The sequence below is a fragment of the Pseudopipra pipra genome, chromosome 25, assembly GCF_036250125.1.
Source record: "Pseudopipra pipra isolate bDixPip1 chromosome 25, bDixPip1.hap1, whole genome shotgun sequence".
Lineage (NCBI taxonomy): Eukaryota > Metazoa > Chordata > Aves > Passeriformes > Pipridae > Pseudopipra > Pseudopipra pipra.
Window position 1 is genome coordinate 163448 of NC_087573.1, and position 23017 is coordinate 186464.

The following is a 23017-nucleotide window of genomic DNA, read 5'->3' on the forward strand; positions in this document are numbered from 1 at the left end:
TTTAATTTTAACTGTATTTCTGATAAGTGACATCAGTGTCTAAATTACAGCTGGGGAAATTGAACTCAGAATACAGAGCAGACCTGTGAGAAAGCACCTGCCAAGGCAGTGCTGCCTTCAGCTTGGCCCTGGGGGTTTTTTTGGATTAACATGTGGGAATCAGGGTGCAGGTTGGGAGCAGCAGGGACTCATTCCAACACAAACCTGGTAAAAAAGGACACTTTATAAAGCACTCAGAGATGCCCCATTTTAAATCTGTCCCCAACTTTCTTTTGCACCTCTTTGCTCAGGCGCTGCAATTAGCTGAACGTGCACAAGCAGCGATGAGATGCTTAATTGCAAATGTACATTATTTCTAATCTCGGGGGGTATTTGGAGGCAGCTTTTAACAAAAATCTTATCTCCTTCATACCAAAGTGGAACATTTCTGCACGTCCCAGCAGCCAGTGTGTTCTCCAAACCCACGTCTCTCTGTCCCTAACTGCGGAGACAAATTTTTCACTCTCTAGTGCGGAATTTCCCATTACAAACCCCAAGGAGCTTGCAGGCGTTGGGGTACCCGTGGGGCGTTGTGGGGAGCTGGGGCACTTCTGGGGCATCGCACGGGGCTGGTTGTGTCTCTGGGGCCGGGGTGCCCTTGAGGAGCTCCTCTGAACCTGGTCCCCCTTCTCCCCCGAGGGGGACAGCCCGGGGCTGAGGGAGCATTGGAGCACTTCATGGAGCCGACCCCCGCGGGCACCGCTCGGGGCCGGGACCCCGCGGAGCATCGCTCGGGGCCGCTCCCGCCCGGCTTCGCCGGCCCCGCCCCGGCAAATGCGCGGGGGCGACCGGGGGGACCGAGCGGTCCGGCCCGTCGGGGCGGGGAGAGCGCCCTCGTTTGCATATGCCTCCAGTGGAGCCAATGGGAAGGCACAGCGGCCGTCCTGGGCGGGACGAGCCGGCGGAGCGGCCAATGGGGCGCGGGCGGGGCGGGGCCGCGGGCGCGGTGCCGGGAGGCGCAGCCGGGTGGGCGCGCGGGGTCACTCGGAGCCGGGCGGCGGCGGCGGCAGGTGGGTCCGAGCGCCCCGCGTTGGGCTGTGGGGTCCGGTGGGCAGTCTGTGTGGGGCTGAAGAAATGCCGTGGGTAAGGGAGGCGAAAGCGTGGGGTGGTGCGGTGTTGGGGAGAGGCATTCGTGGGGCCGATGGACCCTGCCTGGGGCTCCGTGGAGGGCTTCGGGGTCCCGCGTGGGGCTGGAGCATCGTGTGGGGAAGAAGATGGTGCCCTCAGCTCTTGTTGTGGGATGAGGATAGGATGGGGGTTCCCACCCCATATAGCCCCCTCCGTGCAGGGAATGCCCGAGAGTTAATGCGGAGGTGCCCGAAGTGTTGCTGGAGGCACTGGGGCGCGCTGGGTGGGGAGGGGACGGGGCTGTCATCATCTGTGCCAGCGAGATGGTGCTCGACGGAGGGCATTTTTTTTTCCCCGCTTCACCTCACTAGACGAGGCTCCTGGGCGCAGCCGTAGGGTTTCCTCTAACACCACCGACCAGAAAGACCCTGCAGGGCGTGTGCATTACTATATAGCACCTTTGGCAGCAGGTATAAGTAGTTGCTCAAGGTAAATGTGATTTTTTTTTTCTAACTTCTGCTATTTTTCCCTCTCTCTGGGAATACAAACTCTTTCAAAGCTTCTGTTTTTAAAATGAACGTTCAAGTGAACTTACTCTTCTCAGGAGACAGTATTTTACACAATGAGCTATAGGAACTTGTGGGTGCTGGTGCGAAAAACCCTTAAAAAATAAAGTAAAAAAAAAGGCCAGGAGCTGATACTTTATGGTTTTAAACATAGAGTTTAAATAGTGTCTCACCATAATGGGCAATTAAACTGTTGAGGTGGATTTGGGATATCACTGGGGTATTAACCCCAGCCTGGAAACTGGCAATAAAAGTTAAAAAAGAGAAGGTGAAAGCACAGATCACTCCTTCCTTTAAAATGTGGGAAAGCTGTCTCCCTCCTGCCTCCTTCCCTGCCCTGTTGAAGGGCTGGGGAGAAGAAAATAATTAAATACATCTGGTAGAGCCTGTATCTGGCTTTTATGGGCTGTTTTCCCGAAGGTGTGGGTTTGATTTGGATGGCAGTGCTGCAATTTGGAGATACTTGGGTTTTATTTCCAGCCTGGTACCCTGGAGATGGGACAAAACTGCTGGAGGGGACAGAAATGCCGCTGATGGAGAGGGAACCGCTGCCAGGGGATGTACCAGGAGTGTGGGGTTGAGCAGGAATAACTTCCCAGTGGTGCTGAGAGTTTTGCAGCCCAAAGGTGGGATGCTGGTCTTTGGAGGCGTGCTAGTCCTTGGCCCTGCAGCTTGATGACAGCAACTTGTGTGATGCAGGAAGGGGAAGGCAAGGCTGGGATGGAGCTGGGTGCTCACAGGAGCCAGTGGTAGTGGGGTGCTGGTGGAGGAAGGGGTGGCCGGGGCTTTTCTGCGGGCTTGAGATGGTGGAGCAGGTGGGTCTTGTGCTAGGGAAAATATGTGGTGGCATCGAGAAAAGGAGATTTCTGGAGAGTTGGTGGAGAAGTAATTGTCTCTGCTGAAATGCATGGGGAGGGGTGACAGCATGTGGCCTCTGGTGGCTTCGAGTCTGGAGGATGGAGCAGGACTGGTGCTGGAGGGGGTCCAGTAGGGAAGGCTGGCATGATGGGGGCTGTTCATGGTGCCTATCCTGCCCAGAGCAGAGGTATCTGCTGGGATCACTGCTTGTGCAATTATTTTTTCTTCTTTTCTAAAAAAATAAAAAGAGATAATCTCCACTTCCCAAGGTTGTATTTGCCCATGTTGAGGTCCTTTCCCAGCACTGTTAGAGCATCTTCCCACTGGGACGAGGCAGAAAATAAGGACAATTCCTGAATAAAAACCATACTGCATCCCTTGAGAACATCACTGCTGTGTAATTAGATATGTTTTAATTACCTGCTTGCAGAAGGAGAAAGTTTGCTGGAAGGTTTGAGATGCTCAGCACCAAGACTGTCTTCTGTCTGGTTGCAGCTCCCAGGCTGCCTCAGGGGAAGAGTATTTTATAAACTGATTGGAGAATAATTTATCCTCAGTTATTTACCCTTTTATACTTTTTTATATTTTATTTTATAGTTACTCTCAGTTATATGTCTTGATATAAAATTGTTTCAGCCCCTTGAGGGAGCTACAGAACTCATACAGATCTCGTGCATATCACAGGGAAATAGCAAATTACTTAGCAAAGGTTTTCTTTTATTTTAGTGATCTATGTTTGTGAGTGTACAGAAGTGGCCGTGAGTGCTCTAATGTACAAGTTGTTCATGTAATTTGTTTGTCATGGAGCCAACAAGCTTTTTCCGTAACTAGTAATTGTTATTACTAAGGATTTCTGATTTTGCAAGTGAGTGTGTTGGAAAATTAGGAAAATAATACCAAAGTAACTGTCTGTGAAGAGCTGGGATGATGAGGGACTGCAATTAAATCATCTTCTGCCTGCAATGTCCCGTCTTTGTAAATAGCAGTATTACTCTTAGATACTTAGCCTCATTAAAAATACTCTTATTTCAAGTACTTTTGGATTTATGTTAAATGTAATCACTTAATAAAATGAGCTCTAGGAGGCACCACCTGGCAACTAGCATCGTGTCTAGGATGTGACCCCCATCCCATCAAGGAGCCCTGGTGGGATGCAGAGCTCCTTTTCTACCCTCAAGTCATGTACACGAGTGTGTACGTGTGCCCATATGTGTTCATGTGCATGTTCTTGCTCCTCTGGGCAGGCAGGGGTCCGGGAGCCCTGGTGATGGTCCAGCATCATCCCCAAAGCTTCAGCGTCTTCAGCCCCCAACCCTCCTTCTGCCCAAGGGCTGACCCTGCCTGCACCTCGCAGTGTCCCCCAGTGACGGCCACCCTGGACCCCCTCCTGCAGTTTGTCCACTTGTGACATTTCCTTCTCCTCTCCAAGAAATCCTGATTTGGCACAGGAACAAGCTGGTGTTTCACAACATGCTGGGAATTGCATTTTGCCCAAAATAATTTGGCATTTATAGACCGTTGGTGCAGATGGTCTTGTGTGCCGAGTTATTTCTGGGCGCCAGCACTGCTGGCAGCGATGCTGGATGCTGAGTCGGGGATCCCCCCTTGGGATTCGGCACTGGGCTCTCGAGGTGCTGCCGAGCCCTTCTGCATGGAGATAAGTGATTAAATACAGCATTTGCACTGCCAGGGGGTGCTGCCATTTGGGGTCACCTGGCTGATAGTTTCTTGGAGAAAGCCTGAAATCTGTTGCAAGCAATGAGATGCTTTTAGAAATGGAAAAAAAAAAAATCTAACTTTAATTGTCAGATTTATTCTGGAGAAAAGACTAAATCAAAACAGAATTGGCAAACAAGGAGTTTCTTGTTTATTCCCATTTTGTATTTATTTTAGTCTCCTCAAGCTGTCCCTTGAAATTGAATTTGCTCAGCATTGGTGTAGCTGCTGCCAGGAGGCTGCTTTGAGTCGCTTGTGGAGGGCTTGGACTTCACCAGGGTGTGCTGTATGGGGAGGGAAACTTCACATTTAATAGCCAGAGGTGAAATATTTCCTTCCAAAAAGCCTGGCTGGATCTGTTCTCCCTGGTTGTTTGGACCAGGGGAGAAGACATGATTGATAGGAGCCTGCTTATTTTTGATGGCAAAAGACCCAGTTAGAGAGTGCCAAGGAGTGGGTAGTGGGATGTCAAGTACTTTCTCACATTTTACAGATGGTTTATGTAACCTTCTTGTCTATATTATTGTATTTTTTTCCCATACAGTTACATAATCCTAATTTATGAAAGCTTTAGGAAATTGCATTCCCCACTGTGATGTGTCTGTATATAATGGCCTCTGAGCTTGTTAGGATGCAGCACTTGGCCCTTCTGCCAACCATCTCCCAAGAAGCTCAGGCAGGTGTGGAATAGCTATTTATACATTTATTGTTACCGTACTTTCTTAATTATTTTCTTTTAGCCATCATCGGAAGCTGTGTTAGCCCCTCAGGAGGGGTGCAGGCTGTTGCCTCTCCCTGCTGATGCAGAGCAGAGGCTTTGCTGCTGGCTCCTGCATTCCTCTTTTTTCCAGTATTTTTGAAATCTGTTGCCCGTGGCAGAATCTTGCTGTGATTTTTGTGATGGGAGCAGCTGAAATCCATGCTGGGGCCAGGGATGGCTTTGGGGGCCAGGAGCTGTAGAACATCGATGTGTAAAATATCCTCAACTGCATCCTGTCCCTAGCACCTTCTTCCCTTGGAAGAGCAACAACCCATAAATGTTTATGGCTTTTGCTCTCCCCAGTATACATTCATCTTTTGAAATAAGGGAGGAAGAAAAGAAAATGCTGCCTTTTTTTTTTCCATTTCACATGAAAGCGAAAGATGTTGTGTCTCTGGGTCCCCACACTGGAGGGGATGGACCACAGGCTGCTGATGGGATGCTCGCAAGAGAGTTCAAAGGAATTTTATCTGTGATTTTTTTTATTTTGAAGCAACCTGGAAAAAGCACCAAGCAAGCATTTCCTTGCTGTTGCCTTGCTAGGTAACTAGCAAAAGAGCCAGATTATTTTTAATGGGTTTATATTGTAAACTGGGAGGATAAAACCACCCCTCTCTGGAAGTCTTTTGTGTGTTGTTGGCATGGGCGTGTTTGCCTCACTCTGGGGGATGCAGAGAGACTGAACCCAACTTGCTTTCGCCTGAAATATTTTTTCTGGCAGGGATTAGTGACCCGTCCTGCTCACTTGTTCCTCTCGCTGCAGCTGAAATTGAGGGCAGCCTCTTATTTCACATATTTAAAAAAAAGATAGTTATGACTTGGATCTTAACTAAAACCATTCCAGAAGCTTAAAAATATTAGCTAGGCAGAATGGTTAAGCAAGTGTGATGGGAACATACACAGTTGTATTTAAGTTAGTTGCATGCAGTAGTTTTCTCACTTTGTTACTCTTCATTGTTTAAAACCCTTCCCTTGCTGCTGCTCTTCCGTTAATAGACTGATATGTTCCTGTTCCTGGGAGGTGATTGGTGACTGCATCCCCCTCTGAGATGTCCCCATGGGATGGGTGGCACCGTTTTGCCTGGGAGCAGCTCAGGAGATACTGGGGTTTCCATGGGCAGAAGGTGTTAAACCCAGAGCAGGGACTGGCTGTAGATAAAGGAGAGCAGGGAGTTTGCTTCGGTCCCTAGTGAGTCAGGGCTCACCCTGGGCATGATGGAGGTTTGTTAGAGTGCTGGGCAATTAAAGCAGCTCTGTTTGCATTTTGGTTTTTTGTTAGAATAAAAGTTGCCATGCCCGGCCTGCTGGGATGTTGGCTGCTTGCACAATGTGTGTGCTAGGAAGTAAATCGATCCTCGTGAGCAATTGTTTCAATTTTATGGCTTCCCTGTTTATTTTAAAGGAGGGAGGAAAAAGTCAAGTGGCCAGGATTAAAAAAAAGAAAAAAAAGTTAATATTTAATTCAAGCTGTGATGTGTGAGTGTGAGAAATGGCACTCGATGTCTGGGTGCATCCTTATGTGTTGGGATGGAGCTGAGGATTACGTGGAGCTGCCTTGTTGGTCTTAAGAAGGTTGTATTTTGTTAGTAATCCCAATTTGAATTTATTATCACCATCTACTGGGTCTGTGCTCAGGAGGTTGGCATTGCAGGTGTCTTAAAACACTCTCGTCTGGGTAAAATCGCTGCTCTGGTCTTCCCTCTCCTGCTGCACAGGGACAGTTTGCTCAGCAAGAAGATATTTTACCCGAAAAAGTAATTGTGATCAAAGGGGAACTGGAACCCCGGTGGGACAGTGGAGAGAGCCAGCTGCTATGCTAATTGGGTTGTTCTTCATTATCAGTCGGCAGGTGTGGTGGGGATGAAGGATGGAGGTGCAGCCCCATGCTGCTGCTTAGCCTGAGGGGCTGGGATTCGGGGTGATGCTCACTAGCATTCATAGCCCATCTTCCTGCTATGCATTTAGCTTTGTTGTTTTTTAGCCTGACCTTTGCATTTTAAAGAAACTCCCTCCCGGGTTGCAATCTGAAGCTTTTAGGGCTGTTGTGGTGCCGTGGAAGTGCAAGTACTTTATGCTAAGTGAGTCTTAAAAAACTAAACGCCAGAGCAGCCAACTCTTATTTTTCCATCCTGCTAATTTTCATCCTAGTAAAAAAATTGGACCAAATATAGCCTTGGTTTATTTTTTTAAAAGCAGATGGTAAGATGCTAAACACTGTTTGTGGAAACAGCAAGTCAAAACATCTTCCCATGGCTGCAGTGAGCAGAGGAGCTGCCATGGGAAGTTTTTGCCAGTCTCATCACCGCTCTCTGACCATGGTGGAGCATCATCTGTAGCTTGAAACTGCTGTCTCAGTTCTCCCTTCTTCTTAAATCCTGAAATCCTCTTTTAGAATACAGCACATGTGGTTTCTTTCCCCTCCACCCCCACCTCTTCTTACCAGGTGTTTTCCCACTGTGTCTCTGGGTGAACACCTCCCCAGACACTCCCTGGACCTTCAATCCTTCTCCAGCAATTTCATGGGGGCAATGTAAGACCCCTCAAAACACTCCCCAGTCTTGCTCTTCTTCCTCCTTTTCCCCTTCTGTGAGCCTCTGAGATCTGCAACATGAAATTTCCATTTGGAGCTGACAAATTCCTGGTATGCTGATTTCTAGGAAACGTGGCTTGGGATTGGGATCGTGTGGTTGGTGAAACCCTAACATGTGTGATACCTGCCTGTCCTCAGCCTGGGGTCAGACATCTGCATCCTGTTCTCTGCTCTGAATTTTCACCCATTTCTCTGGATTGGAAGATAGCAAACACCTGGGTGGAGAGGGGATTGTAAAATTAAATGGCTTGGTTTTATGACATGGATTTCTGTACTTCTCCTACCTGTCCATATTTATATCCCAGGGAAATGAAGCAGGAGGGAGGATGGTTTATCCTGGCTTCATTTACAGATGTACAACATTAACTTGTGTATAGTAGCAGCAGTGGGAGAGCAGAATCTGCTTGTTGTGTCAGAAACACCCATGGGCTTTTGTGCAGGGTAATTAATTAGTTCCCTCCCTATATCCAGAGTACACATGGTCCTGCAATGAGAAGATTCAGGCTCTGACACCACCAGCAAACTTGCTCAGCTCTCAGTGACATCCCTGTCTGCTTGGCATTTAAGTCTCGGGGAGTAGCAGATATTTCTTTTTGCCCTACAACTGTTTGTTTCAAATTAATTGGGATTTTGGACCCTAGCCAGCCTCCTTCTGTTGCTCCAAATGGGATATAAGTGGGAGCAGCATGCTCTTTTTTCTAACCTAGTTGGAACTGTTTTTGCTGGACGGAGAAGTCGTGAGCTCTTTTATAATGTGGACCACATCTTAATAGCTGGTCTTGTGGGCTCCATCCCTCCCACTGCTTCTGACGCAGAGCGTCTCCCCTCCCGCTCGCCTTGGCCAGCTTCCCTGGATGACTCCTCTAATTGCTTACGTAGAAAAATAATGAGAAGGATGTGTATGGTGTATTTTTAGATGTCTCTTGGTGGGATTTAGCAACCGGCAAGCCAGAGCCAGCACCTCCCCTTCCGTCTTCTGCATCCCAGCGGTGGCTGCTTGGTGGACCTTGGGAGATTCTGCCCCAGGAGGTGGCACTTCTTTGGCAAGCTTCTCCCCTTTTCAGGCTTCTCCTGGTCCTTAATAAATGGGTTATGGATGCTGCATCTGTGGTGATGCACAGGATCTGTGCCAGGAAGCCCTGAGCTGGTACACAGTGCCAATGGCATCCCCGTGCCATGATGGGTACCACTACCTCCTTGCTCATCTCCAAGAGGAAGGCTGTGGTGGTGGCAGGGCAGTGTGAACTGTGAGGGCTTGGAGACCATCCCAGCACCAGAATCATAGAATCATGGAATGGTTTGGGTTGGAAGGAACCTTTAAAGGCCTTCTAGTCCAACCTCCCCACCACAAGGGACATCTTGCACTAGACCAGGTTGCTCAGAGGTCTGCCCAAACTGACCTGGAATATTTCTAAGGATGGGGCAGCCGTCATCTTTCTGGGCAACCTGTGCCGGGGCTTCACCACCCGCATCATCAAACATTTCTTCCAAAGCAACTGATGGCATGTTTTCCAGTATATAAGTACCTGCAAGATAGTGGATCTCACCACAAGTTGTTTTTTCAGTGGTTTTTTTTTTTAAGATGTTCCCATCTGAAACCTCAGCAGAGCAGAGGAAAGTTAAATATCACCCTCAAGACTGTTGAGCATTGCAATAAGTAGTTCCCTTATTTTTCACTTTGCTTCTTCCATTGCAGGGCTCTTTGTGTCTCGGTGGCTTCCTGTGCTGGGGGGGGGGCTGGGCTCCAGTTCTTCCCTTTCCACTCGGGTGCAAGGAACACAATTCTTCTTGCAACATGACTTAGCTGCCCTTGGAGCTGAAAACATCCTTTCTCTGCTCTTTCTGAATCCCCCAAATGAATGATTTCTCCTGCTGGTTAACATCAGCTTCCACACCAAAGACTGTGGGAAAGTTTCACAATTAGAGTGACTTTAATAGATCTGGTTTATGTCTGAAAAAAACCATTGCTTTCCAATTCTATGTCACATGTTTTCTTGATGACGTGTCATGCAGCAGTGCAGCTACCAAAATAGCCTTACAGTCTGAAGGAAATTATCAGGAAATATGTTTTTGAAACCATAAGCAATTCCTTTTTCACCAGGAACCATTGGAAAAAGTCTCTGTTTGATGGAAAACGTGGCTTTTCTGGCACCTTGGCTGCTTATGTGGTGGTGGTGGGAGGACAGTGCTCCAGCAGTTTGCCCAAAGAACCTCAGTTCCTTAGATTCTTGCTGTGAATTTTCTCTTTATCCACCCAGATAGTTGAGATTCTTTTGGTGTTGGGTTTGCTTTGGTTTTTGGAGAAGATGCTTGCTGTGCATTGTCTTTCCATGAAGAGTGATAAACCCTTTCCTTTTACACCACCTTTCATGATCCTGCTGGGCTGATGGGTTGCATTCTGTGTCTCGCCAGGTCCAGTGCCTATGCCAGGAGACCATGACCACTGATGAGGCCACCAAGACCGAAGGGGAGGTGCAGGCAGTGGCCCTCACTGAGCGCGGGGAGGACATCACACCAGCTCAAGACCGAGGGGTTCTGAAGGTGAGGGGGGCTTCCAAGAATGTCCTGCCTTTCTTTCTGCATTTTGAGGTGCATGGTCACGTTGCTGGGCTGCATCCCCAGTCCTTGGGGTCACATAGTACTTTCAGGGTTGTAGGATTGAGTTCTTTCATTTGAAAGGCATCAATTGGAGTGAAGAAGGATGGGAGGGGTGTTTGAGACTGAGCTGCTCCATGAATTTCACTGCCATTGTGTTCCTAATCAGATTATTAGCTGTAAATCCACAAAGAATTTTTGTATGTGACTCACAGACGTTAGAAAGAGCACATTACTGAGGTCATCCAGTCTGCTCCACAACCCCTTTTCATATTCAGAGCCATTTCTGGATAGATCTGCTCCCCAGCGCTTGCTCTTCTCCAGTTAAATAGCACCTTTCCTCTAAGAATAGCATCCTCCCCTGCTCCATCCTCAGCTTGAGAACTGCTTGTTCCAGGCTGTAGCATTCAGAAAAAAAGAAGTGTTGACAAGAAGTGAGTAGTGAACAGACACACCCCTGCGAGTAAAATGCGTACTGACAGAAAGTGAATGTAATTGCATTCACTTTGGGTTTCGAACCACAGTGTTTATCGAGACGCCTCCGCAAAGTACCGGCAGGTCTCCCCTCCCAGCCCTGTCCCACTCCATTGTCATGGCTCTGGTTTGAGATTTATTTTTAGGGGCTGATGGAAGGATGAATTGAATGACTCCCACTTGAGCCTTCTGTTTGTTTAGAGCGGCACTGTGGTGTATATGCATGTGTGTGTATATATATATATGTTTATGTAAATGCATGTGTGTGTGCGTCTCTCTCTTTCCTTCCATACGTATCCTCAGCTGTCCTATGGCCCCTGCTCATGGGTGGTTTCTCTTTCACAGATCATTAAGCGACCTGGGAGTGAAGATGAGTCTCCCATGATCGGGGACAAGGTTTATGTCCACTACAAAGGCAAACTGGCCAATGGTAAAAAATTTGACTCCAGCCGCGATCGGAATGAGCCCTTTGTCTTCAGCCTGGGCAAGGGTGAGCTGGTCCAGGGAAGTTCATCCATGGGGATGCTGGAAGGTGGGATGATCCCAGTAGGAGCAGGTGGGATCATTCTGGTGGGATCAGGTGACCCTGTTTCAGTACAGATGGACGATGTCAGCCCTGCCCTAAGTGGCTTGGGTGTATGGGCTTTTTTTAGGTGCCATCCTTACAGCACTCGGGCTATTTTTTTTTCTGGGCTGCTGGTTGCTCCCTCCTGCCTGACATTTGCCTCTCTCCTAGGTCAGGTAATCAAGGCATGGGACATTGGGGTAGCTACCATGAAGAAGGGAGAGATCTGCTACTTGCTCTGCAAACCCGATTATGCATACGGCTCTGCTGGCAGTGCCCCCAAAATCCCCTCCAATGCCACCCTCTTTTTTGAGGTGAGTAATGCTGGTGAGCTGGCGCATGGATGAGCTCACTCGCTCCCTTCCTGCCTTGCTAACCAGCTTAGAAATAATAATAATAATTTTAAAATAACAAAAAACAACAACAAAAAACCTAGCTTGGATTCCTGAAGTGTGTCTCTCTGCTCCAGGAACTGCTGCCAAGGTTTTCTCAGAAATGTGTGTCTGAGGGAGGCTGGGACTGAAACTCTGGGTGAGGAGAGCACCGGTGCTGGGGCAGGGAGTGGGCAGATTCCTGGTTTAAACATGTACAGGGGAAGGAGAAAGGAGGTGGGAAATGCTTCCAGGTGCTAAAAAATGATTAGTGCTGTCGAGCGGTAGAAAAGCCACATTTTTGGCACAGTGTGGTTGCTGAGACAAGGCATTCCTCCTGGGCTGGGCTCGTTGGGACAAGGCAGGAGGAATGGGTCTGTCCTAAATTAAGGCTTAGTCTTTCCAAGTCGAGTGTGGACTAAGCTGTGGGTTGGAGTTGGTCCCATCAGAGGATGAAGGGGAAACTCCTGCCTAACCTGGTCCCAGGCAACTCTCACAGCATCTTCCAGCAGTAGCTGTGTTGTACCCTTACAGGTTTAATACATTTATTTTTACTGTTACTTTGTGTTATGCTTCAGGTACTGGATGTGCCCCAATTTCTAATAAATTGTGTGTGTTATGCTGTGGTTTGGAGCTGGATTTTATGGACAACTTCTGCTTCTCAGCTGAATGGAGAATACGCTGGCTTGGTTCTCCAGCCGGAGGATGAGCTGCTGCTTTGTGGCTTTGATTTTCCCTTCTCCTTCCCCCCTCCCTAAGCTCTGCCCACTTTTTCTTTATTTTTTTTAGGTTGAGCTGCTTGACTTCAAAGGCGAGGACTTGTTTGAGGATGGAGGAATAATCCGAAGGATCAAGAGAAAGGGGGAAGGTTACTCCAACCCTAATGAGGGTGCCACTGTGGAGAGTGAGTGCTAGTGCCTTGTAGGGGAGCTGGAGGGATCAGCCTGTCCTAAGCCACTCCACTTTCTTCTCCCTGGCAAGGACCTACTGTACAGGCTGTAGGTGGCTGTGCATCATGATAGGATGCAGTTACATCCATCTGGAGGCCAGATGGGGTGGAAAGGGGCTGGGAGAGCAGCAGTGTACTGCTGACCCAGGGATGCACCTCTGAGCTCTCCTTGGCTGGTCCCTGTGATGGCTCTACCAGAGCTGCTGCCCTAGAGGGCTGGTTGGAAAACCCGGAGCCCAGAGCTGCTCAGCCAGCATCTGTGGGGAGGATGGAAGAAGCAAAGCCCATGGGGTTTCAGAACTCTACCATTTCCCCTGACCCTTTTGCATCTCATTGCAGTGTCCAAGATGCTCTGTGATGTGCCATCTGCCAAAACCCCTGGCTCTGCCTTGCCTCCAAAGCATCAGTTGCCAGGCCTTCCTCCCTTCATGGAGGAACACATACTTGCTAAGTGTTTTGGGCAATGATACAGGCGCTTGGCACCTTCTTTGGCCTCTTTGTTCCAATGTTGATGGTATTTTTGGTGGGTTTTATCGCATCTCTTGCAGAACGGGGCCTTTTCCTTTTCCTATGGCCAGAGAGCTGCTCATGGGGGGGAAGGAGATTATTACAAGAGGTTTGCTTGTAATAAGGGTGGTTTCAGCTTTTGTGGGAGGATGAGGAGATCAGGTCCCATTGGGCTCTCCCTGTTCTGATCCCATTTCTGGAGCAGATGTTTCATGAGGCTGGAGAGGGGAAGCCAGATTCGGATTTTGGTTTTTTTCTTTCCCAAGAACCACTGGGACACAGACCCAGAGCTTGCTTCATATGGGACACATTTAGCTTTTTTCTAACTTCCAGAGCTCCTGTGCAAAGATCCTAAAGTCCCTTTAGCGACTGAGAAATTGAATCTGAGCTGTGACAGCTTATAAAGCTTGCGGCCTTAAATGGCCAGTTCTTCTAACGAGGCTTTTTTTAAGGAAAAATGAGGTTTTGACTCAGATTTGACTGTCTGCCTCTCCCATGCTGAGCATCCTAGCTGTGGACCAGCCACAAGCTAAGCTTCAAGCTGGCTCTGCTACCCCAAAGATTAAACTGAAAGACTAAATATAATTGAAATCATCACAGATCCAGCTCTCATCTTTATTTTGATTAGGTCTGAGCTCTTTAAAGACAGTGCTGTGCTCAGTGGGGAGGACAGGAAGAGCACTGGTCCTTCTGTAGTTGTTCCCTTTGCAGCTTGAGGTTTTTTGGAACGTGATGATGCTCAGGCTCAGGCAGGGGCTGGGGGGGGCAGGGGAGGTCATCAGCCAGGAATCATCTCTTTGAAAGGACATAAGGAGCCAAATAACAAGTCTCTTCATACACCAATGTCCCACAGCCCATTATCCTTGCTTTATTATTTCAAATTAGTGTCCATTGGAGCAAATGCCGTGAGCAGGAGCACGTGTGTCTCAGAATCACGGAGGTAGATGCCCTGCCAGGCCATCCTGCGGAGCCAGCGCTGCTCGTGTAGGGCAGGGATGGGGAATGCTGGGCTGGTCCCTGTGGCAGCCCACTGGCCCTGCCAGCCTTTCTGGTCGTAGCTGCTGTGGCCCCTAATTCATTGAGACCTACACATCCTTATATGTTCAGAGCCCTGAGACTACTTTAAATACATCCCCGTGAGACAGGACAAGGAGAAGGCAGCCTTGCAGTGAATGCTTTGGGTGCAAATAGATTTTGTTGGTTGTTTTTTTTTTTGTAACAAATGCAACTCTGTTTATGGTGGGCACTATGCTGGGGATGGCACAGCAGCTGTGGGGACAGGCAGCCCACCCTGGGATGAGGCTGTGATCCAGGGGGGCAGCGATGGTTTCCCTCAGCTGTGTATTTGGGAGGTGCTGGAATTAGGCTGGAAGAAACCATGCTTCCAGGAGCAAGTATCTCCAGGTTTTTATAGGTTTTAAGTTTTATAGACCTTAATTCACAGTTCTGATCTCTAAAACCTGGGCTGCACTCAAAATCTGTCATTCCAGCTTTTGTTACATCCTTTCCCCCCACCCCTCCTCCTTCTCCGTTTTTAATCTGAGTACAAATTGCTGTCAGCACATCAAGTTCGTGTGCCAGCCACACTCAGTACACTCTGTTCTCAGCTCTTCAAAAACAAAATCGCTGCAGGCACCGAGAGAACAATAAGTCAGAGCTGCAACCAGAGTGATGTTCCTTCAGTGGCTTTTTTTTCTCTGTAATCCAAGAGCAACTGCAACCAGCTGACCTGCTCCTGGAAACCTGAGTGGAGATTTCCCCCCCTTTGCCTTATTTTATGTGCAATTAAAATAGAGAAAAACTGTCCTTGAAAGGGAAGATCATGGCATCTTCTTGTGCATCCTACTCTAACATGGGATCTTCCTATTGCTGCCACGTCCCACAGAGGGTGTGGAACTTGGGAGGGCTGTAGTGCTGCTTTTGAGGTCAGGGATTATGGATCTGTACTCCCTAGGAACATGCAGGGAGATGGCACAGTGCTGTGGGGTTGCTGGGTTACCTGTATTTTAGGCAGAACTTTTCAGTTTTCCTATGCCTAAGGAAATAGCCAGATTGGTATTGGGTAGTGCAAAAGCAGAGGTTGACTCTGTAGGAGCTGGATTTGCCTTTTGTCCTCATCCCAAGATGGGTGAGCTCACACCAGCCTGAGCCTGGTGGTCACTGTGCACCAGTGTGGATGCAGGATGCGTCCTGGGAAGCTGGCATCCTCTGCTCCTCCACGCTTGAGTCCTAGCATGGCTTTGGTGGCAGGAGCTAAAGGGCTGAACCTGCCGTAGGAATGGGGGACTGCCTGTGGGCTTGCTTGGTCCGTGTGTCTCATACTGGGGACTTCCTGTAGGCCCCAGGGCAGGGCAGCATCGTGAGGTGGAGATGGGTGGGTTTCCTTCAGCGCAGGCTTCAGCTGTCCAATGCAGAGCCCAGATCCTCATGGCTGTTTCTGGTACAGTGCTGTCTTTGGCTTGTCCTGCTGCTCACCTCCTGCCACCACAGTGGGATGGTCAGTGCCCTGTAGCATCTCAGGTAGCACCCTGCTCTCTCCGAGCAAAGATTAGGCTCACATCCTTGCAGGCCACAAAATCTCTAAGCACAGTTGTGACAACAGGAATGCCCATTGTGAATTTTTCCTCTTAAAAAGCTTTTTTTTTTGTTTCACTTTTTTTAACAGTATGCAGGAGTTCCTTATAAAACTGCTTTTACTTTGTGCCTGCCTGCATGTGTATGCCTTGTACCCTGCAAGCAGAATGCAAAGATTGTAAAAGCGTCCCCAAGGCCTGGAACATCTTCAGGATTGAATAAATAAAGAATAATCTTGCTGTGGAAACACAGCCAGGAGTGCCAGGTGGTGGATGTGCCAGGTACCCAGTGTCCGCTCTGGCTGCACTTCTGCCAGCGTCTGGGGCTGGAACAGCACAGTTACTGGTTGAAGATTAAAAATAAAAAGTTTATCTTGTACTTTGAGTTCTGAGAGTCAGGAGAACATGGCCTTGTTTTCGAGGTAGAAGTCAAGGCAGTATAGTGCTGTATAGAAGATTTGTAATCACCGTGATAAACTCTGTGTGGCGGCGTGCCAGGAGCAATATCCAGTTCCAGTAAGACTTGACTCGTGCAGTTGAGTACAAGGGGAACATATTAGTCACGATGTTTATCTGTTGTTTGGTCCTTGGTTAGACGAGATATGCCTGCCTTGCTTTTCAGCAATGTTCCTAAGCTGTCCCTATCCCTCTCTGCACCAGGAGGTCCTTGGCTGCCCCCAGCCCTTTGTCTTCCCTCTTCCAGGGCTGGAGGCTTTGCTGGATTTTGGGAGAGATAAAATACTTTCTGATATTTTGGAGCCCACATTGCTCCAAGGTTTGGGTAACTGTGGGTGTGATCCTGCCACATTCCCTCTTGTCCCCCTGCAGTTCATCTGGAGGGATTCTGTGGCGGCAGAAGGTTTGACTGCAAAGATGTGAAGTTCATTGTGGGCGAAGGAGAGGACCACGACATCCCCATCGGCATTGACAAAGCCCTGGAGAAGATGCAGAGGGGAGAGCACTGTATCCTCTACCTCAGCCCACGGTAAGGATCATCCCTGCAGGGATGCTGTGTGGGTTTCAGCTTCCAGCATTGTTTTAGCACTTATGGAAGATGGCTGTCCTGAAAACAGAACTCTCCAGGAGAGTTGCAGTTTAGCAATGCCAGCAGGAATAGTAAGAGAGACTAGTGGTGTGCAGACAAGAATCTTGAGATGCTTTAAAAAAATCAGGTAAAAGGGCTTTATCCAAGTCCAGTGTCTGATGTCTCCCTGGAAATTGCCAGGGCTGGGTTGTTAGGCTGGAGAGAAGCCTATGGAAAAAGATGGCTTTGCAGCCAGAAGGGCTGATTCCCAATATATAATGCGTTGTATATTGTCAGGTATCTTTGCTCGTGGAGAATAACATAACCCTGGCCTCAAAATGTTAGAAAGCTGTGGGCAGGGAGCTTGGATGTGAAAACAGAATTGGGAACCTGGGCCTGCGTTTATGGCCAAGGGCTGCTGAAATGAAGGGTTTCCCCCTGTCCTCTGACTGCCTCCTTCTGCCCTCCAGGTATGGCTTTGGCGAGGCGGGGAAGCCAAAATATGGCATCCAGGCGAATGCTGAGCTGGTGTACGAGGTTACACTGAAAAGCTTTGAGAAGGTGAGGGCAGAGGCATGCTGGTCCCTTCTCAGATTACAGGAGTGTTGGGCCCTGTGTAGCATCCAGCCTTTGTCCCTGGTGTGTCTGCAAGCCTGACCCCCGCTGAAGTGGACACGTCACCAAGGAGCTTCGTGTTCTTAATTTGTTCTTCTCTGTTGGTTTGTTTTATTCTTGTGGCTGGGGTCCAAGGCTGGGTCTCTTATTTGTTTCTAGGCTTGTCCTTTTGTACTTTCTTTTTTTTTTATTTCTCCTTTTCCTTTTTCCTTTTTTCCTTTTCTCCTTTTTTCTCCTTTTTTCTCTTTTTTTCTCCTTTTTTCTCTTTTTTTCTCCTTTTTTCTTGTTTATCTCCTTGTTTCTTTTTTCTTTTTTTTCTTTTATTTTCTTCCTCTTTTTTTCTCCCCTTTTTTTCCCCTGGGCTCCACAGATAAGAGCTGGTGCATCCAGCCAGCTAGCCCTGAGGAGCTTGTCTGTGCCCGTGAGGAGCCTGGGAATGGGATACAGGAGAAGCCCATGGGATGGGGCAGGTGCTGCTGTGCCGCATCCCTAGATGGGTCCCCTGCCATCGCCCTGGCTGCAATAGGAGCAGAGTTGGCTCCTTGCTCTGGATATGGCCCTGGTGAGCCCTGAGCATGAACAGGCTGTCCCAGAGAGTGGTGTGGTCCTGCCGGGGGACGGGGGCTGCTGCACTCCCCTGGGAGTGCTCCAAGCATTCCTTTGCAGGCCAAGGAGTCGTGGGAGATGGACACCAAAGAGAAGCTGGAGCAGGCTGCTGTCGTCAAGGAGAAGGGCACAATGTACTTCAAGGTTTGTGAACTTGGGGATGACAGAGGTGAAGGAAGGGAGCTGGAAATTAATTTGGGGTGACATCAGATGCATGACTTGGCAGCCGTCAGTGTCAGAGAAACCATGTGCCCCAGACAGTGCTGGGGAAGGCAAGTCCTGCCCTCCCTCTGTCTTTTGCTCACTCCTTGATGCTCCTCGAGATATCTCCTCCTTTCCCAGTGTTTCCTTGGCTGTATGTGCTCCCTGAAGAGCAGGACAGCAGATTGAACCCTTCCTGGGCCAGGGCTAATGCTGAGAGGCTTTAGAGTTCCCTGTCACAGCTGGGGCATCCCAATCCTCCCCACTGCTCTGACTTGGCTTTTCCCAAGCCTGCTGTTTTTGTAGGTGTTCAGCATCCTCCTCCTTTCATTTACTTACTGAACACACCACATTACACCTGTTACCTGTTGTGAGATGTTGTGGGAGCAGATGAGTGTTGTCGCTTGGGTTCCTCTAGCCTCTTCTTTGCTCCATCCCAGGAAGGCAAGTACCTGCAGGCAGTGATTCAGTATGGGAAGATTGTGTCCTGGCTGGAAATGGAGTATGGCTTGTCTGAAAAAGAGTCAAAAGCCTCTGACTCATTCCTCCTGGCTGCTTTCCTCAACTTGGCCATGTGCTACCTGAAGCTGCGAGAGTACGCCAAAGCTGTCGAGTGCTGTGATAAGGTAGAGGTGCATGAGCCCCGGGGATGGAGCATGCTCTTCTCCTGCTTGTTTTCATTGGGAGTTCGTTGGGATTTTTTTGATTTCTTTTCATATAAGAAGCAATTTCCAAACAGCAATGGGATGATGGCATCCCTTCCACACCTCGAGGTCTCCATGGATGCTGTGTGCTTAGGACCAAAAGTGCCTTTTGGGGTTCAAAATCCACCTGGACATGTGTTTACAACAGCTTTTCTTCCTAAGCCAGATCCATGAGACTGGATCTGCGTAGACTGATGACCTTGGGGTGCTGTTTAGATCTGCTCAGGCTGGGTCTGGGCACTGAGTTCTGCTCTGGGTGTGACAGAGGCAGGCTCAGTGGAGCTGCAGTGGATCTCCAAGCCAGTTGAGGAGTGGGATGGGGCTTTGCCAGTCCCTAAAAATCTTTGACCTTGTCTTTGTCAGGAAACTCTGAATTCTTTTATAAAAGGCTTAAATTTAAGCATCTTGCATGTGGGAAAGCTAATAAAGCTAGTTGTCTTAATCTAAAAGGTAAATCATATCTGAGGTGCATATATGGCTTTTACTAAAGGAAAATAATGTCATTGCTAGAACAAGGAGACTAAAGGGCTTGGGTTGAGTGTTTACACCTGATTTCTTGCCTGTGAATTTGTCTCCCACTGACTGTCACACTCAGGGGTATTTTAAGCAAGGAGAAATAAAATTCTATATTAGTGACCTGCCATCTGCTGATGGAGAAGAGGTAATTTTTGTTGAGCAAGATGCAAGTGCTCTGGAGACTTGAAGCCACCTTCTCCTAATTTTGACAGATTTAATGAGGCTTTGACCATTAAATTTTTGGGGGGAGCTCCAGGGTGCTAAGGGGACTTGTGTGTTTCCAGGCACTGGGACTGGATCAGGACAATGAGAAGGGCTTGTACCGGAGGGGCGAAGCCAGGTTATTGATGAACGAGTTCGAGCTGGCAAAGTGTGACTTTCAAAAAGTGCTGGAAGTGAATCCACAGAACAAAGCAGCAAAATCTCAGATCTCTGTGTGCCAGAAGAAAACGAAGGAGCACAATGACCGGGACCGGAGGATCTACGCAAACATGTTCACAAAGTTTGCAGAGAGGGATGCAAAGGTGACTGTTGCCCATTTTTGGCCATCTAGCAGGCTGCACTGAGGGATGCTCGTCAGGCTTGTGATGAGAAGAGATGGGTTAAACCAAATTGAGTTATAGATCAGGCTGAGGATGGAGGGATAGAGCCTGCTGCAATGGGAGGAAGCATTTTACTTCTTGGTCTCTTTTGTGCAGACGCTGCCATCAGATGCTCAGTCATCAATAAAAGGATTTGCAGTGTGAGCTCACATGGGCTGATAACAGGGTCAGCATTGGTCCTTAATTTTGCTGTTCCCAGCTAGTGACTACTGATGAACTCCTGGTCTCCAGTAAAATGAAATATCATTCCATCTCTGACAAGGCCAAGGGTATTTTGAGACATGATAGTATGGATTTCCTGAAGTTGGTAAGGCAATAGCCTGCTCCTCTGCTCATATGGAGAGATCGCTGTCTCGTAACAGGCTCTCATCCAAAATTCCACTGGAAACCTGGTGTACTGTAATGAGAGAGGACACAGCTTTGCAAGCTATCTGTGTGGGTAATTTTTAGTATAAGCTCTTCTGAACTGGTGCCTGGAGGTTGAGGCTGTGGATTAAGTGACCAGTGCAGACTCTGGGGAGCAGCATGCTGGGGCAACTGGCTTGGGCAGGGCGTGGAGCTGCCCTGGCCATCTGCTGGCACTGTGGTTGGCTTGTGCAGCTGGTTGTGGCAGGAAGAGGCACTGCTGGAGCAGGCATAAGGCTTCACCGTGCCTTAGTACTCCTCTCCTGCACCCACTGGATGGGTTGCACCCACAGTTGGGTGGGTGGCCTGCAGCCATGACCAGGTGTACATGCTACACCTCCAGCTGGGTGGACAGGCTGCACCTGTGACTCCACTCCGATGCTACTGCCTTACCTCCTTGTCCCTCTCTTCTGTGCCTCTGCACCCATCTGTCCAGGCTCACTCCATGTCAGTGCTCTGCTTCTGTTGAGGTGGGTCACAATCGTTCCCAGGGATCCCATACCTTCCCCAAAAGCTGGCTGAGCTGGTGAGGTTTAACCTCCACCAGCCCCTGAGAAAACAGGACCCTCCAGTGTAAGCTGCGGTATTTGATAAGAATGGGGGAGCTGTTGGGGACAATTTTGCCTGCCCTTCCAGGCTTGACTGCCTCTGCCTATCCCCAGCATCACTATCACCTGCTTGCTTCTTCCTTTTCCTGTTTCCAACTCACTGTGCTTTATTTGCTGTTTGGCAGGAAGCAGCTAGCAAAACCGGGGTGGAAAGAGTAGCAGAGAAGGCAGCTTGTGAAAAAGGACTGAAAACTCCTGGTGCTGAAGATGAAGAGGCCGAAGGACACGTATGATGGAGGAGGAGGGGATGGGAGAGCCTCCTGCCCTTGGCCCACACAGAAAAAGGTTTCTGCCAAACCTTGGAACTTGCCAGTGTTTTCTTGTAAAGCTTGTTACAGTTAGTGTGATTGTGAAAGCAAAAAGAGCCCCGCAAAGAAAAACAAACCCTGTCCTACCGCCTGGGTGCGCTCGGGGACAGACCAGGAGCGGCGGAATGCCAAGGGACCACCGCACGTGGAACAAATAGCTTTTAAAGAGCAAGAAAAAGAAAAAAGTAATAAATTAAAACTCTTACATCTTGGGACGTTTCCATAGACAGCTTTTCCCAGCTCCCTTGGCTTTATATCCACTGTCAGCACAGCATCCTGGGTGCTCTGAGATGCGCTGGGATGTGGGACATACTCCTTGTACGCTGCAGTGCTGCCTCTGGTATCCGGTACACGACCGGGCTGCACCGCCCCGGCGCCAGCCCTGAGCACGCAGGGCAGCGCTGAGGCACGGGCACGGGGGGAGCCCAGGGCTGGCTGACAGGGACGTGGCCCCGGGGCTCTCTCACCCACGGTGGTTGGCTTTCTCTCCTGCTGAATTCTTGCCTGTGGCCAAAGGGGTTGCAAAGCGGAGCCAGGCTCGATGTGAGGACCCACATCATCTCCACTGCAGCCCCTCAGCGCAGGGATGTAATTTGTCAAGCACTGTTTGGGGAAGGGGGGACACAGAGATTTTATCTTCTGAAGAAGCTGGTTTCTATTTCTTTAGAGAATAAAAGCCTATCCAGGTTTGCAGGCACTCAGCCTGCAGCCTGCACCCCATCTCTTGGCTCCCGACTTCAAATGGGAGTTTTATTGCTTATTTGGGATCCATACCTAGAGAAAATAAAGAACAGGTTGACATGTGGTTCAGAAGGCAAGTGACTGGGTCTGAGCTGGTACCATGGGTTTGTAGCTTGTCAGTGAGCTGCTTTCCCATGGTGAGGAGGTGCATTGTGTCCTTGCACCGATATTGCTGCCTCCTCAGCCATCAACCCTCTCCATCCTAAAGGGATGCTGTCACTTCTGCGTGAGAACAGCTGTCCAGTTGTTATTTTTCCTGTCTCTTTGTAATAATGCCTTTTGGAGCTTGAAAATAAACAACTGAAAGAAAAAAAAGAAGTATTTTTTTCTGGATCCTGCTCAGCAAAGAAGGTGGCTGTGGGGAGGATAGGTGTGTACTCCCCAGGTGGAGATGCCCCAGCAATTAAGAAATTACTGGTGTCTCCAAAGTCTGATGCTGCTGCCCCTTTTTATCAGTGCTGTCATTTACTGGAGAGCCAGTGAAGGGCCAGAATGCTGTGCTTTGAAAAGTCCTGACTAGAGGATGCTCTTTGGGGGTCTGCTGCTCCAGCTGCTCATCCAGGTCTCGGGTTTTCCACCACCCTGGGATGTCCTAGAGCCAGCAAAGTATCCCTGGGGGTGCTGCCCAGGGAAGCTGCTGTGAGACCCAGGGTCTCTGAAAAACATTTTTTTTTCTTTTTTTTTTTTCTTGCAGGCAGGGCAAAAAAGTCCTTTGGGGGCAGCCCAAGCCACATTTTCCATAGGAAACAATCTCTACCAAAAGAAACCCAACTCACTTTGCGGTTTCCGGGCTTGCTTCCCGTTTTAAAGGAGATTTTTTATGTATTTTAGCTTGGTGTTTTTCTATCCCTTGGAAAAGAAATTAAACTTATGTGGGTGATGTGATGTGATTTAGAGATTAAAGGGAAACCAGGAGGATATTGTACGGAGGCATCGGAAGTTTGCAGTGCTGGTGGGTCTCGGTGTGCGGTGCTCAAATGCCATCTAGTGGCACCGGGCACGGCGTGGCGGGGGTTTTGGGGTGTCTGTGGTGGGCGGGGCAAGACCAGGGGTCCG

General features: G+C 48.9%; 1 protein-coding gene across 3 annotated transcripts; it reads left to right on the top strand.

Annotated features, from left to right (window-relative positions):
* Positions 1–701: 701 nt before the first annotated feature.
* Positions 702–21432, top strand: FKBP5 (FKBP prolyl isomerase 5). Of its 3 annotated transcripts, none has more exons than XM_064635911.1 (11): positions 702–1049; positions 10010–10138; positions 11012–11156; positions 11403–11545; positions 12392–12506; positions 16460–16616; positions 17126–17216; positions 17937–18020; positions 18518–18703; positions 19582–19821; positions 21038–21432. In XM_064635911.1, exons 1-11 carry the CDS (start codon positions 717–719, stop codon positions 21143–21145), a joined length of 1731 nt encoding a protein of 576 aa, XP_064491981.1. In that variant the 5' UTR covers positions 702–716; the 3' UTR covers positions 21146–21432. The 3 variants fall into 3 exon arrangements, with proteins under 3 accessions (XP_064491981.1, XP_064491984.1, XP_064491982.1); XM_064635912.1 differs by having other exon boundaries at positions 799–1122; XM_064635914.1 differs by lacking the exon at positions 19582–19821.
* The last annotated feature ends 1585 nt before the right edge of the window (positions 21433–23017 follow it).

Bases quoted from the DNA above. Each gene is read 5' to 3' on its own strand.
- FKBP5 (XM_064635911.1), top strand. From the start codon at position 717: ATGGAGCCGACCCCCGCGGGCACCGCTCGGGGCCGGGACCCCGCGGAG. The intron at 12,507-16,459 runs GTGAGTGCTAGT...GTCCCCCTGCAG, and splicing joins TGAGGGTGCCACTGTGGAGA to TTCATCTGGAGGGATTCTGT. The intron at 19,822-21,037 runs GTGACTGTTGCC...GCTGTTTGGCAG, and splicing joins TTGCAGAGAGGGATGCAAAG to GAAGCAGCTAGCAAAACCGG.